The sequence below is a fragment of the Anser brachyrhynchus genome (assembly GCF_964034855.1).
Source record: "Anser brachyrhynchus genome assembly, chromosome: 2".
NCBI lineage: Eukaryota > Metazoa > Chordata > Aves > Anseriformes > Anatidae > Anser > Anser brachyrhynchus.
In genome coordinates, this window is record NC_137695.1 from 12,061,710 (window position 1) to 12,079,109 (window position 17,400).

Genomic DNA, 17,400 nt, shown 5'->3' on the forward strand with positions numbered 1-17,400 from the left:
TTGTCCTCATCAGGATGTGTCCCTGAGCAGCCAGGTCCCCCTGTGAAGGCAGCCCTGCTTCCAGCTGGGGCTGGGCTCTGGAGGTCCCTTCCAGCCTGCATTTCGCTGTGATTCCAAAGGGAGATAGGAACTTACAAGCGCACGTTTACCTCTCCAGTACAATCTCTGCCCATGAAATAGGCAGGAAATGCGACCATGAGGCTGCCATGAAAAGAAAGGATTTTTAACAAGAAGGAAGTGTGGAGGGGAAGGCAAGGTGAGAGCAAAGGAAGGGAGCAGGTACAGGATGTGGTTATGACAACTTATATGTAAAATGTCATTGACTGACTCATCTGACTGACACGTAACAGAGGAGGGCACTGAGTTACATGGTTTTCTCCAGTGTTGAATCTTACTGTGTCTTAGTTTTCCTGGGATGGTGTGCTTGGAGATGGTTGGTTGATCTTCCAGAATGTCAGTGTTTGATAAAATCATTTTTATCAAACTTAAAAAGTTGTGGCAAATGTTTTTATGTAAACTTCTTTATTTTTTCACCTTTGGTGGGATAATTTTCTCAGTATTTTAGTACCAGGTTCTGGTGCACATACTCACTCAGTAGCGCTCCTGATTTCTTGAAGAGCCCAGCAGGGTTCAGTGGAAATACCCAGCCTGTTCAGTGCTGTGGAATTCATTGTCAGTCTTTGATCCCCACTGAGGGCTCAAGAAATACAGTGATATGCCACCTGGGGTGTCTTTACCATGTTAATTGCCAGAGAGGTACATGCCACAACCAGTATGGGTAAAAAATCCCCTGATATTATATTGAATTCTGTAGATTAAAAAAATGTACTTTTTGCCATCAAGAGGAACAGTGTTTTTGTTGTTGTTATTGTTGTTTTTAAATTAGGGAATCCAAAATTTCCAAAATATTAAGAATTTGATTTTGCTTTTTTTTTTTTTTTTTTTTTAAGGATTTCATCTGTGGGAACCCTTCAGAGTAAAACTGCAGAGTACTCAATTTATCTCGTTCTGAGAGATAAAAGGATGAAATGAACCCAGCTGGGATTTAAACCTGTAGTTTCATGGAGCCTAGGTGTTTCAGATTAGATGCTTAAACCACTAAATCATCCCACAAAATAGAATACTTGTGTTCTGCCTTTTTAGTTTCTTTTATCCAAAACTTCTGAGCTTGGTGGGGTTTTGTAGCTCTGTCTGAATTGATTAGCACAGCAAATAGCACAGTATAGTGGTGAATGCACAGTGCTGTCATATACTTTGTGCAGTGGGCAAGGATTTTCCATTTCATACATCATTTGCAACTTGCTTCAGCAATTCCACAAAGTTAATATGTATCCTTAATGCAGAGAGGGGTTAAAAAAATGCTCCTCTATTCCTTCATCCTCTTCTCTCTTTGAAGAGAGGACATCTCAACACACACGCATGCATACTTCCCTGAAACCCTGTAACTTGGCACATTTCTGACTGCATCCTTGACATTCACTTCATGCCATTCTTTTCTGGCCCCAAATGGGAGGCCAAAGTAGGTTGCAGTTTTGGTGGATGTTAAGTCTTTTATGTGTGTAGTCAAATTTGTGAATTCGAATTTGCAAATATTCTCTGTGGCTGTGTGAGCTTGGGTGACCATTCTCATATTGGACTGGCATGCTACTGGTTTGACTCAGTAGTGGTTACAGACCCTATAGCTCCCGTCTCTTTGCATCCCCATCCATTAATTTAAATCGAAGAGGTAGCATTTTTTCCAAATCTGCAAAAAAATAGCTTACAAGATGAGAGAAATATAGGTTTCCGCAGACCTTGCTACATGAATGCAAGCCTATGAAATACTTGAGGTTGAATCTGAGTGAGAAGGAGTTTCCTTAAACCCATCGTACTCCCTGAGATTTCAGAAATCCTACTCTTTGCCAGTGGGATGAAGCCAAGATCCCCTGGAGGTGTTTCAGAGAAGCCAGAAATCCCTGCTGCGAGTATCAGGCAGCCTGGCACACGCAGGGGAGTGGGAGACCCTGGTTCAGCTGCTCAGTTTGATTCACTAATGAGATATTAATAGGGACAGAGAGCAAAAGTGATTGTCTTGATAGCTCAGTGATTTGGTCACTCATCTAAAATGTGGGGGAACCAGGGTCATGTCCCTGATCTAAATCAGGCAAAGCAAGCAGCTAAATACACATCTCCAGTACTCTGGTTGAAGCTCTCATCATCAGATTAATGTTGTATAACTTCTTTTTCCTGAAAAAGCATTCTCTGGAATTGAGAAGGTGCTAAACGGGAAATCATTTAGTTAAAATACTTGGAGTGCTGGCTGCTAGACTGTGGTGTGCAACGGCAGTGCAAGGAGGCAAGGGGCTGTTTTGAAATGCATATGGTTGTCTGTTCTTGACCTGTGATTTGGGACCTGGGAGTGACAGGACAGTCCTTTCAACCAGCTCAGCTGGCAGCACGGAGGACTCTCATTACACATATCAGTGGGTGGGACATTATTTCTTGTGCAGGGTAACTTAACTGTAGGATTTTAGAAACAAGGAAGTCATTTGCATGGGCTGCCGGAAGCACAGTGCACAGTAATTGCAAATTCTCCTTTCTTCTGAAGTCAATGGAAATAATGAATTCAATATAAATATTTATTAATATTTGAAATCAAGGCTTTCTTGGAAAAAAAAAAAACGCCTTGTTTAGTGAGTGCTTTTCATTTGTCTACTTTATTTTTTTTGATATTTTTTGATCAGACGTAATGAAGACAGCTGGGTCGTGTAGTTAAGAAGGAATACTGCTGTGTTCCTGAGAGAGCAGAGAATATCCTGGTCGATCAGAGTTTGAATGGACCGTGACACCAGCAAAAGTGCAACAGCACAGAGGTACTGTGTGAGGGACTTATAAATGTCTGTGTGATAAATACATAATGAGGAAAAGAAACAGCAAATCCCACATGGAGTCTGATCACTCATCTTTCTAGTCTGCACATGTTTCGACATTGAGTACTTGAGAGTAACAAGCTAAAAACAAGCTGTAGAAATCCTACAATAGAGCAGTTTTTCCAAAAGATTTCCTTCTAACCTTGATTAATTAGAGATTGGCTTATGCCTTGAAGCATGGAGATTTGTATTACTTCTAAAATCTTTTTAAATCCTAATATTGCCAAATATGTATTTTGTGTGTATTAATAGCAAATGCTTTTAAAATCCTGGTATGTTCTTGGCCTCAAGATACCATGACAATGAGCCTTACAGACCAAATTGTCCCAGCTAAAAGGAAGCACTTCTTATATTTTTAAAAGCTTTTGTCTCATGAAACATACCTTGTTTTTGTATTATGAGATTGGGTGGACTAGAATTAAAATGAAAAGTAGCCAAAGAATTACATTGTTATGAGTGCCTAAGTGACTCAGGAGTGCAAGACATTTGGCAGATGAGTTGGATGCTTTGCAAATGTAATTCTAAAACTTTATTTAAAACAAAAAAACAAAAACAAAAACAAACCACAATGTTTTAAACTACCTCTTCTAACCAGTTATAAGGAATTGACACGGATAGACAAAACCAAAACAAAACCCAACATACTTCTAATTTCTTCCACGGAGGAAGCCCTATTCCTTACTAAAAACACACTTACAAACATTATAAAATGTATAGAAACAATTCGTTTCCAACTGATCTTGCTTCAGGCAAGCATTTAGTTATCACGCGCTGGAGGTTTAGGCTTGATATTGCATTAGCATCTTGCAATGTCACACCATCTACAACAGTGAACATAACATTAGATTATTAATTCTTAAGAGATTTTGACCTTAAAAAACAGTGGGATCAATGCCTTCTGGGAGATTTCTTCACTGTATCTTAGGTACTTATATAGTAAAGCACCAAGCCCCTTGTATGTTTAGTGTATCTTCCTCACAAACTTTCCTGTACTGCAGAGAAATATTATTATACCCATTTGTCAAATGAGGAACTGAGAGACACTGATTTGCCTAAGGTCACTTAGAAGGTCCTTGATGAACATCCGCATCCTCATCAGGACTGTAACTTCCCTTTAAGTGAACCTTTTCCGTGTGCTTTAGTCAGACCACCTCTGCATTTCAAAACAAAATCATTTTTTTGATGTTCTGCCTATCCCTTTCCTGCCATCATCTCCAACTCAGCCTGCCATTGCAATCACTTGCTTTTCCTTTACTTTTACGGTCCTCTCCAAATCCTGTTAAACTTTCTGCAGCTTACTTAGTGGACCTAAAAATCATTGCTTTGTCACCAGATCAATGGGATTCAGATTCCCAGAACAGTTTCTCATTTGCCAGAAACGGAGAAGCCTCTTTAGCACAGTGACAAGGCAGAGCATGCCATAAAGCTGTGACAGTGATGTGGCTTGGAAGTACTTTTCTTATTTGCGTTCCCTAAAACTAGGTCACCTTTTAGAAGATAGTTATTATTGTAGTTATGCCCAGCTGCTTGCATATGATCAAGTAAACACTGTTCAAAGTTGTGAATAAACTAAGCTGTCGTGACTGACTGGGGTAGGCACCAAGACAACTCCAAGTGTGAAGGAAAACATGCCAGCCTAAACCACCCTCATAGTATTATAGTAAAAAGTCTGCATACAAAGTCCAAAGATACTATCTCCAGCCTCTGAATGCTCTGAGATGCAGTGCTGGATTGAAAAACAAAGGTGTAAGTGGCTTCTATTAATGCTTCCACTGCAATAGCATCATCTAAATGGCCATCTGAAACTTGACAGGTATGTGCAATGGAGATGTAGAACATACAGGTTTTTTTTTTTTTTATTGCAATACACTGAGATATGTTTCTCACACTATGGCAATATACTGCAAAGTAGATTATATTGTTTAGCTGTCAGGAAGCTGTGAGGAAATGAGAAACTACTGAATGGTCTCCAGTGTCTACTCATCCTCTGTTACTCTGCAGCACAAGGTAGCTAAGTGGTTATATTAAAGAGGGTAAAGCATCATTGTCTGCACTGGTTGGCTGTTAAGCAGAGTTTTACTCATAACAGATATTGTGTTATATGATACACCCATTGGGTTATTCGCACTGATTTTTAATCCAGCCCACTGAATGAGAAGAGGCTAACAACATTGCTATAAAATTATATCTACCATCTCTCCAAGGACAAATGCAGATAGAGGCTTCTAATTTACCTACTAATTAGCATTTCTCTACTGGGTTATGTGAACACTACTGAGTCAAATTTAAAAGGAGTCATTGCTCTCTTTTATTTCAGAGAAGCGCTACACTCCCAAGATAACTACGTGCTTCAGAATAGAAAGATACGAAGCTATGAAGCCCAGCAGCTCTCTGCTGCAATGGGTCCATTTTCATGGGGAAAAAAGATACACACAACAGAAACAAACAAACAAACAACAGCAACAAAACAAACATTCCTTACAGTTGCCTTCCAAGCACCAGTGGACACGGTGCTGGCTCATTATAAGTACGCTTTTATCAGCAATTAGATGATACAAGGTAATTAGTGTAAGGTAAGAAGGTAGTGATTATAGGAGCCTATCCACCTAACTTAAACATCCAGGCTTCATTACATTTAGCACTTAATGAAGCGGCCTACATAAGGTGAGTTCGTAATATAGTCAATGAAGAGAGTCAGATTATTGTGATCACCTTCTGCAGGATCTAAGGGATCTAAGTACAGACTGTCTGTCTGTGTTTAGGTACTTCAGTGAGGCAGGCAGGATCTTCTGGAGGCCTCCAGAGGCACTTCATTATCTGTATGGCATATATAGGGAATATGGGCTCTTATTTAGCTGTTTCATCAAACTAGTGAAAGTTGGGCATAAGTCAGATCTACAAATGAGGTGGATAGCAACCACCTAATCATTATCATCATCATCATCATCCAGAAAAGTAAAAGTTGTGTTGATGAGCCTAGGTAAATGATACTTATTCTTCCAGCCAGCTCTGGTGCATGCAGTCCTTGCGTGCTGTTCCAACTGCATGGGCACTGAATGTAAGGACAGAAGTTTTCCTTCCACTACCTTTCCTCTACATTATTGAAAACCACACTCCACTGCTTTCTTCCTTGCAAATAGCTCCTGCATTCAGCACCCCACTAAAATCAGTTCTTGCACCACCTAATCCTATACTTGCGTACAATCGTTAAAGATCACTATGACATGGTAAGAAGTTTATATTGTTACACCAAAAACGTTGTGCCATGCCTTTTTCATCTAAAGAAGATTGTAGGAGATTCCTGATACCCTTGTTAATAGCTGGAGTTTGGATAAAAATTTGACTAATCTAATAAAATCCAATAGTTGTTTGTGGACTGAGGATACCTGGAAGAATAAATGACTCAAAGGCTGTAAAATCAGCATTTCATTCCTGACTGGATCAAAATGTGAAATGCTGCAAGAATACAGGGAGATAGTCACAAATCAGCATAGCCTGCTTCTTTTTCCTGCTTTGGGAGGACAGAAGGGCACAAATGACATTGTCACAAGAAGACAAAGATGAAAAAGAAGCATGAAAACAAGCTGCCCTGAAAGTTGTGTGTTCTATGCAGGTTTTCTGTGCAGGAACAGACATCCCAGGCAAATCTATCCCAAGGATCCCAGCGCAGACTTTCTGATTTTGATGGAGTCTGGGGAGATGCATTGCCTGAGATGGAGATAGGTATCTGCGTATGGTGAAACTGTGCTATTTAAACCTTGAAATACAGCTATATAGATAAACTTCTGTCAAGACCATAAAAGCAAGACTCATAGATCTGCAAAAGCAGTTACAGTCATCTACAGTGCTGGTTAATTCACAATTCATTATTAAATATTACTAAGTATCAGCAAGCTACCAAATATCTTTTGTTGGCACACAATCATTTAACATTCTGAAGACTTAAATGCATTTGGCTGACCTAAGTTATTGGTCTCAACTCAGAGCTAACTGGAAGAAATTTAATGTCCTGAGATATATAGGATATCAGACTAGATGGTCTTTTCTGGCCTGAGCTTTATAAATCTATGGCAAGTGAGACGTTGCCGTAAGTTTCTCACAAAGAGCTGTCACTGCCAGGACACATTGTCCTACTGGCCTTCTTTTACTGATATACAGCATCTATATTAAGCCAGCTGCTGGGCTTGCTGAGTTGCATCTGTGAACCCTCTAAGATTTCAGCTATCCTTTGCTTTGATTATTGTTCTTGGGATGTTGACTCTTTGCATATAACTGTGCTAAATCATTTTATTGTATATGACTGGGCTAAATCATTTTGTCTCCATAAATCTTTTACTAGAGTAGGCTTAGTCCTCCAGAACTCAGAAGTATCGTGCAATTATTTATCCTACTCCATTATTCCATTTGAGAAACATTTTTTTTTTTTTTTGCTTAGGTAGATACTGTAATTTTAATCCATACACACCATTGGTAATACATCTATGCCTCTGACACAAGGAAGAAGCAAAAATATACACAATAAGTTTTCTTTGACTTACCAGGACAATAATGGAGACCTGTGACTACTGAAATTTTCTTTTGCCATCTTCTAATTGCATAGATGTGTCTTTGTTTTTTTAATTCCTCACTAGAAAGCTGAAAACAATGTCAAGTTCCCAAGCATGCATTTGATAGCAGCATCCCAAGGAATCGTGGAATATATTTAAAGTGAATACTTTGCAAATGATTTATCTCACCCCAAATTAGACCTCTGCAGTCTTCATCTGAGATAGTTACCTTCCCTTGTAAGCAGTACAGAGAATGAAGTTCTCCTATTTGCTTTTGTCATTTCCAAAGAATCTAGAGATCAAATGTGCAGCAAAGGAAGTGTTTCTTCTGCAGCCTAGAAAGAGAGACTATGGTGACTAGCTGAAAGGCAGATGCAGAGATTTCTAATATTAGATGAAATAAATCCCATCATTTGTAAATTCTTAGGAACACCTCATTTCTCAGGACTAAGATAATTACTTTGAGAGGAAGGTAGGTAGCAAGGTGGATTAGGCTAGATCCTACTTCTACACCAGGAATAATCCACATGCACCGTACTTTCTCTCAAATATAAAGGTTAAGACAGTTTTTGGAGTTTATATGCTTCCCACAATGACTGGAAGCATCCATTTGTAGGAGGAATGCAAAGGCTGATCTACCCCAAACATCCCCTTAACATCACCACCAATGTCTGTAACACTGCTCCAAGCCCTGTAACAGGTATTTCTATTACTAGCAACAGGCCATAGGCTCTGTACTGAGTTTGCAAGGCCTCAGGACTGACACTTGCTGGTTTTGTTCTGGCTGCACTTCTCATGACCTGACTGCAGCTTTGTTTTCCCTGGTTTAGCTGTGACAGCAATTTTTTTTCTAATTGACCAGGTGGCTATGGCTAAATTGTTTGACTTTTTTTGATCTTTGCATTGTACAGCAATAGCTCTACATAGCTAAGAGAAATAAGCAATCTTCCTGTGTAGAATGGGATTTTTATGACTCTAATACAATGATGTACTCTGCTGAAGTACAGACTCAGTACGAGGTACAAGCAGAGGTCTTCAGTGGTGGAGACACAGAACAGGGCATGTAGGAGTGCAGGCATGGGGTGATAAGAGACAGGGCACGGGCAGACACTGGGAGCCCCTAGGCTACAAACAATTCATCTATGGGCACTGAAAGAAATGCTGACTGGGAGCTGAACAAAGCTGCTTTTAAGGGTAGCAAAGAAAACAAAGAAGTTGTGTCTAATCTATGCAAAAGACAACATATATAGAAATTTGGATGTAATTTGAAGCTGCAGACAAATGAAGGAAGCGTAAGATGTAAAAGCATGATATCAACCGTGTAAAAATGACGCGGAGTGGATCCTGGATTCAGGAAGACCAAACCATCAACATGAACATCATACTCCTTCCATTGACGGAGTCCAGATGCTGACTGACAATCTACTGTAGCACCAACTCTACCACCAGAGCGATCTGGAGGATCTGGGGAAGGGTAAGCATAATGCTTGCAAAAGGGGTAGAAATGATGAAGTGAGTGTATAACAATTTTGACATTATTATTATTGAAACTTTTTCTCCAGAGATGCATTCTTCTGCTTTCTGTAATAATGAGATTTGGACCAATAGTGATTCTTTTGTTAGACTATTAATACTCAGTTACAGTAACAATACATTTGTGTTTTTATATTTGAGGTGTGTTTACACCTTAATGCAAACAAGATTTCCGGTAAAACAGAAACCAGAAGGAAATGGATGAAAAATTGGTGATCACACTTTGCTGTGACACCTCTTAGAAACAATGTGGTCGGCAGTGTGTTGAGACCACACTTCACCATGCTGAGGCTGCATTTCTTTGCATTTGCCACCACCTGTGCTGGGGAGAAACAACCCCATTTCACTGGGCTTGAGACTGACTCTCCAACGAAGCCCTACTTTTATTCTGTTTCTACAGTGACTCATGTGCCCCAGAAAGGTTCCAGACACCATAAAGACAGAAAAATTAGAGAAGGGTAACATTTATTATTTTGTCCAGAACATTTCTTCATATCAATGCATGTAGTTTTCTTGGCAGTTGCCCAAACCCTGGTTCTATGGATGCACAGATTACATTCAGTCTGGCATGTTTGAGGACACTAAATTAACTTTAGAAATACAGACGTGTTCCTCTAGAGTATACACTGCTTTTTTGTTATACAGCTGTGCCACTGTTCATGATAAATACCTCAGCCTCACCTCCCAGATATATAAAAGTCCAATTTTTTGTCATCCATTTATATATCAATGTCTTTGCAATGTCCTCTTCTCAAGGATGGTACTATATTGAGTAGAGAATGGATCTACTCCCTCATCCTTCATACCTCTGCTTCTATGATTTTTAAATAGTGCCAGGCAAACAATGCTGCTGCTTAAGGTATTTTGTAATTTAGATTGATTATTGAAAGATCCAGTGTTCAGGCAAAGAGTCTATGAATTATTCTGAGATGCAATATCTTATTACACAGAGCGTCCAGAGAAGTAGCAGTGAAAGTGAAGGAGTAAATCCATGCTTTATTAGCTGTGTATACGGAATATTTTGCTAATTGGAAGATCTACTGTATTGCAGGAGGATCTGCCTGCGGAAGGTTTGAAGTCTGACTTTCCTTTGGGGACACTAAAAGTACAAGACTAAACAGCAAGCAATAAACCTACATATTGGAGGAGAAACAGATACAGTAACCTGCAAGAGTTTATTCACTTGTATGGTATGCATTTTTTACAATACATGTTGTGCCAATAAGACCAAGTGAAAAGACAAGGGTACACTAGAACAGTCCTCTGAAATTCTGAATGACTGTGTTTCTGTAATCAGATTTCTCAGTCTCAAAATACACTTCTTGTAGTTCAGACACAGTTATTCTGCTCTAATAAACTGTTCTTTTACAGAACTCCTGTGGCCAGACTACGGACAGAGAGAAACAGAGGATTCCCCAAAGAAAATGAACACTAATGAAGTTCACATTTCCAGTAATTTTTAGAGCAGTATATGCTCTTTATTATCAGACTGATTTGAGGGCACATTCAGAGTCGCTGTACAATTGCTAGGTACTGAATTAGCATTAAATTAAATTACTGTGAAATTGAGTTTAACCCTGGAGCATAGGAAAGCTTAGCAGTACACCCTTTCACCTTTTGCCTTTTGCCCAGCTGGGACCGATGGAAATCTGTGTGCCCAGGAGAGCAATGGGATGTCCACCACCAGGTCTGAGAACCATAGCATAATGCTTCTCCTCCTCCTCTCTCTTTCGAAGACTGGGCAGCTGTCCCTATCCTGGAGCACAGTGGCTTTCTACTGATGAGAGTGCTCTCCCAGATGACAGGCTCTCCAAGTTTTGTCTCTGAACCAAGAAAAGTCAGCTGGAAGGCTGGGATCTCCACTCTGCTCTATTTACCGTGTTCCACAAAGGCTAGAATTGGCCCAGAACTGGCTTACAGAGAATTCATTTTCTGTCCAAGAATACTGTTGACAGAAGGGTGTAAGGAGAAAGAGGACAATGCTCAGCTGTGCAGCAGGTGATGAGAAAGAAGAGGTGCAGTGAGTATATAAGCACAAGACAACTTTTTCATCTATGTTTGCTGACATATCTGTCACTTGCACTAATTTTCACTGGGGTGAGTTGTTCTAAGTAAAGGGGCTGTAATCAATTCCCTTAAAATCTCTCTTCTTTACCCCAAAGGGTAAACCTTTGATTGCTTTGTGAATCTGATTCCCAGTGCACTAAGTAGAGAAGACGCACCAATGTTCTCACCCCCCAGCCCCCTGTAACAGGCATGATGCATGCCTATCCTAAGGGAGCAGGAACTGAGACAGCTGGGATGTATCTTGTGCATCTAGTAGGATACCCACAAGAAGTCTGCATGCACACAGTGCTTCTCAGGTGCCCTCTGGTTGCTTATTGTCTCGTCTTCTATTGTGCTGACACACGTTTCAACCAGTCTCTGCATAAATCGAAGGGTGGTGGATAACTCTTACTGCTCTGATCCCAGGCACTGGGGGTCTGTATCAGGTCGCTGTGAACTTGAACAGCTTCAGGTCCTCTCTGGGCTACATTCACATTGTCAGCTGTGTGCCAAACTGAGAAATCATGACTACTCTTGTTTTTAAGGTCAAGGGGATGAAAAAATAATTCAGACTGTCTACTGTTGAGAGCTGCCAGACCATGACAATGAAGACATAGTGACAATGTCTTACCACAGGAGATCTGAACACAGACAGAGTGGTTAGGCACTTATCCATGTTCATACTCTGTCACAAAAGAAGAGAAAAAAAAAACCAACAGCTGCACTTCTAGACTTTTGCTTAATGTTGGAAATCATGTCCATTCCAAAACTAAAGCAAATGTTGTAAGATTAATAATGTCTAAGAAATAACATTGTGCGCTGCCTTTGGCTTAGCTAAACCTGGGGTATCTTAGAGCTCTCTGCAGTGAGAATCTGCAACAGAAGTAAAATATAAAATGATAAAGGCAAGTACAAATATAGGAGAAGAAAGCTGCATATATAAAGGTGGAGGAGGTTCCTAAGCAGCGGCTGAATAGCTGATTTGATCCCCCTGCCAGCAGGCCGGGCCCAGGCTCGTGAAGCATCAGACACCAGCCAGCAGCACTTCACAACTCTTTCTCACTCCGTCTGCTCTGGAGAGCGCCTGCAGCATCTCACAGACTTCTCCCGCTCTCTCCTACAGCTCCCTCTTCCTCTTGTTGACATTGCCCGCAAACCATCCCCACGCTGGCAGCAGCTTTACGAGGTCTGGCAACAGCCTGCACGAAGCGATACCACCGTGAGGACGTCGCTGCTGCTGAAATGCTGAAGGCGTCAGGAGCAGGAACAAAACCCGCACGGCCTCGGATTTAGAGGTTGGCTGAGCCCTGCGGGGGCAGAGAGGTGGGAATGGCAGGGGAGAGGCTGGCACAGCGGTGTGCGGGCTGGGGGCACTTAGGGAAAGCTGTGTTTTGTGCTGGAGAAAGGCCCTGCTGCCCTTACTGCTTTCCATTAGCGGCCACGCCATGTCGCAGGGGGCCCAGCCAGGTGAGGACATCTCCTCCCACCGCCGCTTCCCTCCGGGAGCACTCACAGCAAAATGGATGGAAACGCGCTCTCAGAATGCTTCCCTACGACATGAAGGTCAGCTTGGAGGCGAGAAAGTGAGGACATTTCAAGCACAAAGGCACAAAACTTCGTGTTTTCCCTCAGCCTTTGTGTCTCGCACTCTTTTGTCATACCAGGGAGGATGCCAAGCATCCGTCCCACACCTCCAGCTCCACAGGCCCAGGCCCAGTCAGGCTCCAGCCGTGCCATCCCCTCTGCTCAGACCCAGCTTGCAGCTGAAAGGAGATGCCCACTGTGCAAATTCCAGCTGCGCAGGAGCTGCCAACCTTTTCTGCAGACGTGCAGACCCTTCACTGCTCCCGTCCCACTCCCGCTGCTCTCAGAGCAGAGCAGCTCCGAATGCTCAGGCAGTCCCAGCAGGGCTGCAGGCAGCAAGGTGCAACCCTGCCCACCCCGCTCCCAGCGGTTAGTTTAGCAGGTGCTTCCACGCTCACACTGTGTATAAAGTGTGTGAGTGCCGCCTTAACTTTCCTTCCAGTGCTACACTTTTAAAGCAGTAAATTGGTTTATTTTTCTGCAGTGGTTTTTAAATTCCGCCCCCCCCCCCCCCGCCCCCAAATAGAGGCAGCACATCTTTAGGAGAGGTGTGGGAAGCCTGCGAGAACATTCTCTGCAGTAGCCAGAAGCCACCTGTGAGGTCAGACCCAAAAAGCTTCCAGACACTATTCCTACATCATTTAAGCACGGAAAAGAAGACTCTCCCCCTCTGCTCACATGATTTTCATTCCATCTAAAGCAGGATTACAAAACCACTGCAGGTCCCCTAGCATCGGCAAAGACGTGCCAGTTGGCACTTGCCTGAAAGACAAGTCTTTTAGAAACATACCTCACTTTTCATGGGTAGTAGCCACTCACAGTAGCTCCTCTTTTAAGAAACAAAATGAAAACACAACGATAACACAAGCATGAAAACAAATGCCTCATTATTATCATTATGTATTGGATACACTGACAAGTGCAGAGCTCAGGAAATCAGAAAGCAACAAAGGCACAAATTGTAAAGGCAATTACTGTGGGCTGCCCGCATGCAGTTGTTAGACTTCATGAATGGCATCTTGAAGGGCTGAAACAAGCTGAACTCCATCTGTAGGACAGTAGGAAGAGGGAAAGGCAGCAACAAAACCTTTCTTAACATTTGCTGAAGTTGCTGTCATTTCTATAAGCTCAAAGCACCTGCCAGTTTCTTCCAGAGTAGTGAGCTGACATACTGAGAGCTCTGGCTAAGAGAGTGTTTTAAGGAGGGTGATCCAGTTCCATCACATATGAGCGACTGACTTCGCAGGCTGCAAGATTTTCATACCATCACACTGCATCACTGGGGTTTGATTTATTCAGTAGCGACTGCAAAACAGAAATGTGTTTCATCGCTCTCCTGATAACACCCAAGTGTGGAATGGGTGAACATATCATCATCTACTCACTGACATAACAACGTTGGAATTTATGGAAGTAAAAAGCCAGGGCATGAGGAAGGCTTATCTAAGTGCCAAATCAGCACTAGAATTTTTTCTCTATTTTTCTAGCCTTTAAAAAAACTGGTGAGTAATGTGCCATCATTCTTTCACCTGGGAAATAAAAAGATTGCTATTAAATCGAAAACTATTAAAAAGGACTTTGCACTTTTCTTTGGAAATCTTTTTACTTCTGGGCCACTCAAATCGTTTCACAGGAAGGGTAAGGATGGCTAGTATGTGCTCATTTTATGTGTGGGTAAATGAAGGTGCAGACACACTAAGCAGCCTACCCACGAGCACACAGGCAATGATTAGCAATTTTGGCTTCAGCTACACTTTGAACACTCACACTCCTTTCTGTGTGCCAGAAAGAGGTACCTCAAATGGCATCTGTTATAGAGCAGACAAAATCGATGATCTATACCGTGACCACAGAAATGTCACAGGGTAACACCTACAATTCGCTACTGATTTTTCCAACGTGTCTTTTTGGACTCTGCTATTGTCAATGAAAGAGAAAAAAAAAGAAAAATAAATGTTTCAAGATACAGCTTTTGGGAGTAATGCTTGTGACCTGCACAATTCCAAAAGGAATAGTATGTCAGCGGGTTTGTTATTTTAACAGCTGCTAAACGGGAATGGCTGTAAAAAGACAGCCCTGAATGTGTAACGGTGTGCCAGCTCTCCCTGGAATCTCACATATAAACCCCCAAAATATTTCTTTTGTCAAAACTGAGAATAATAAATATTCAATTCAAACCACCTTTCAGTGGTGAAATACAAAATGTACAGAAGAATCTTGTTACCTCATTAGAATTTTTTATAAAAGAGTCAGTTTGATTTCAAAGTGTAAAATGAAATGAACAACCAGCAATACCATAGCATCACTGCAGCTAAGTTCTTGGTAAACACAATATACTGAGGTTATATTCTGCTCTGTTTCTTCAGATTAAATATATCTCATCCTTAGATTTATACTGGCACTTTATGGCTTCTGCAAATGACTGTCTCAGCACCGCAAAGTAATTCCACCCTGTCATATTTGTCTTTGAAAATTGTAACAAATTATGGTGATTTATAACATCAAACTCAACTCTTCCATTTTTTCCCCAGATGGGAATGTCGCTGATGGCAAGGTGCTGGGCCATCCATTTACGCTGTGTGGAGGGTGACAGTGAAACATGTTTCATCTCTCTTGCCTGACACTCTCTTTCCCTTTGAGGGGAGGCTGTCAGCATAACTCAAGCTGTCAAGGAACTTTTGTAAGGGGCCTGAAACAAATCTAAAGCTCTCCTACCTGCATGCCTACTAATGAGGTGTAACCTGGCCCTCCTGGCTGCCTGGCCTCACTGAATCTCCTTGCCTGTGACCCCTAGTGGTCTCTTCTCAGTCAATAGAAGTCAAAGCATCATTTGTCTTTGGGTAAGGACAGGCAATGGTCAGAGATGGGAACTTCGGGGAAACTCAGTCCACATATACTTCTGCTTTGTTGTGCTTTGTCCACAAAAACAAAAACACAACCAAACAACAACAAAACAAAACATCAGGGGTTAAACCATCATCGTAATATTATCCTCACCACTTGCCTACAGCAAGTAGATTTCCTAATTGGCAAGTCAAGCATTGAGCTTTTTCTCAGCAAAGTGTTAGAAAGCAAAAGATGAATAATAGATAACATTCCTAAACTGACAAATTTTCCTGGTAGCCTTTTAAAGCAGAATTACACAAGAATTATGGCTTCATCCCAAAACAAATAAATATTTTGTTTATTCTAACATTGGGAAAGGGGAGTAAGATGTGGTTCAAATAGTGTACGTTACATGTAGCTTTACTTTTGCAAATAAATCCCCACAAGTTTTCCCCTGGAAGTGGGAGGACGCTGAACCTTATGAAAAGTAGGTTCCTACCTTTTGGTGCCTTAACAAATACTGCAATATTTTGAAAATCACCATTTTGGCTAAAGAAAGCAATCCCTAGGAATCCTTCCCTGCAGAGTCCTACAGAGTGGCAGAAGCAATATATGATGCAATAAGGCTGAAGCAGAGCCACCTCTCAGCCTGCCTCGCTAAGATGTATTGCTTGCAAATTAGGAGCTCAGCAAAAAGTATATTTATTTGCCACCAGTGATGGCGTTACAGATCCCTGCTTATGGCAGAGATCACTTACAGTGCTGTGCAGAGGGAGAAGTCAGAGAGGGGAAGAAGGGTTTTAACAGTCTCCGTAGGAAATCTCTTTGCTGAGCTCCCTCTGCTTTGAAAATAGATTTCACATGATGTAAACAGAAAAATGGAAAGCTAAGGAAGTGTAACATCCAAAATCCGCCAGCCAGGCCTGATGTAAATATGTCATGTATTTTATCACGGGAGTAGTGGAGCTTCAGTCCCTCCAGCTGTAGAGCAGAGCCGTGATGCTACCTGCAGTGGCTTGGAGAGTGGGGGCTGTAGTGCTCACTGGCAGCTCCTGCCAGTGCCACACACAGGCAAAGAGGAAATAAATTGATCAAGGATATGCTAGACATGTGTACCCTCCAAGATTAAGTAAGTAAGTAAATAAATAAATAGGAAGACTGTCAAATACAATCAGTCCTGAAATTACTCCTGAAAAGATGGTTTTATTTCTTCCCTCACTATGGTTGCAGAGAGCTAACCATCATTTGACAATTTTTGCTTGTATTTACAGTAGCTTGATGAAATGTGTGCAGGCAAGTGTGTATATGTGTGTGTCTGTGTGTTTATTTTTAACATACTAAGTTGGATGTGTCAAACCGAACCACATGTAACATGGCAACAAAGAAAATGATTTCAATAAAATTACATAATGTAAAACAAATAATTGGTATACCTACATTAAATACAATTTGCATGCAATATCACATTATACAATTGCTGACATGCTGCAGAGAGGTATTACGTTTAAAGTAACTACGTTTAGAAAGCAATTTGCAGAATTTCTGCTCTTTTGCTGGTTTGAAAAGCAGTGATAATGTTTTTTGCAGCTGACAAGCGAACAAAAAACAATAATTGAATGGTACCATTTTACCCACAAGGCAAGCTGATAATTAGAGGTTTAACAGACAGTTTGGATTTAATCTGAGCAGTGGCAGATACTCCTTTTGATTTTTTCTTGTTGCTGTTTAGGGGCGAAATAAAGGTTCATCTCCCTCCCCCCCACCCCCACCCCCCCATTTGCCAATAAAAATGAAAAAAAAGTTATTTATTCTTTCTGGCTCATGTCTGACAGTGGGTCCCTGGAGTGCAAACACGGTGAATGATTATGCACTAGGGGACAATGTCAGGAGAATGTGCATGTGAAAAAAAAAGTAAGAAAACATGAGGAAACAAATAACTACGGTAGGAAATTGGC

The 17,400-nt window shown here is 41.3% G+C and overlaps 1 protein-coding gene across 3 annotated transcripts in view; it reads right to left on the bottom strand.

Annotated features, from left to right (window-relative positions):
- Positions 1–17,400, bottom strand: part of ADARB2 (adenosine deaminase RNA specific B2 (inactive)) — a gene marked incomplete at its 5' end in the record, with an annotated part of 313,600 nt that overhangs the window by 183,091 nt on the left and 113,109 nt on the right. The window contains one exon of one of the 3 annotated variants that reach the window (XM_080578920.1): positions 7,686–7,737. The exons of the other annotated variants lie outside the window; for them this stretch is intronic. Coding sequence (XP_080435046.1) covers positions 7,686–7,737 — 52 coding nt within the window. Of the gene's footprint in view, positions 1–7,685; positions 7,738–17,400 lie in introns of those variants that run through there. 3 annotated transcript variants of the gene reach the window in all.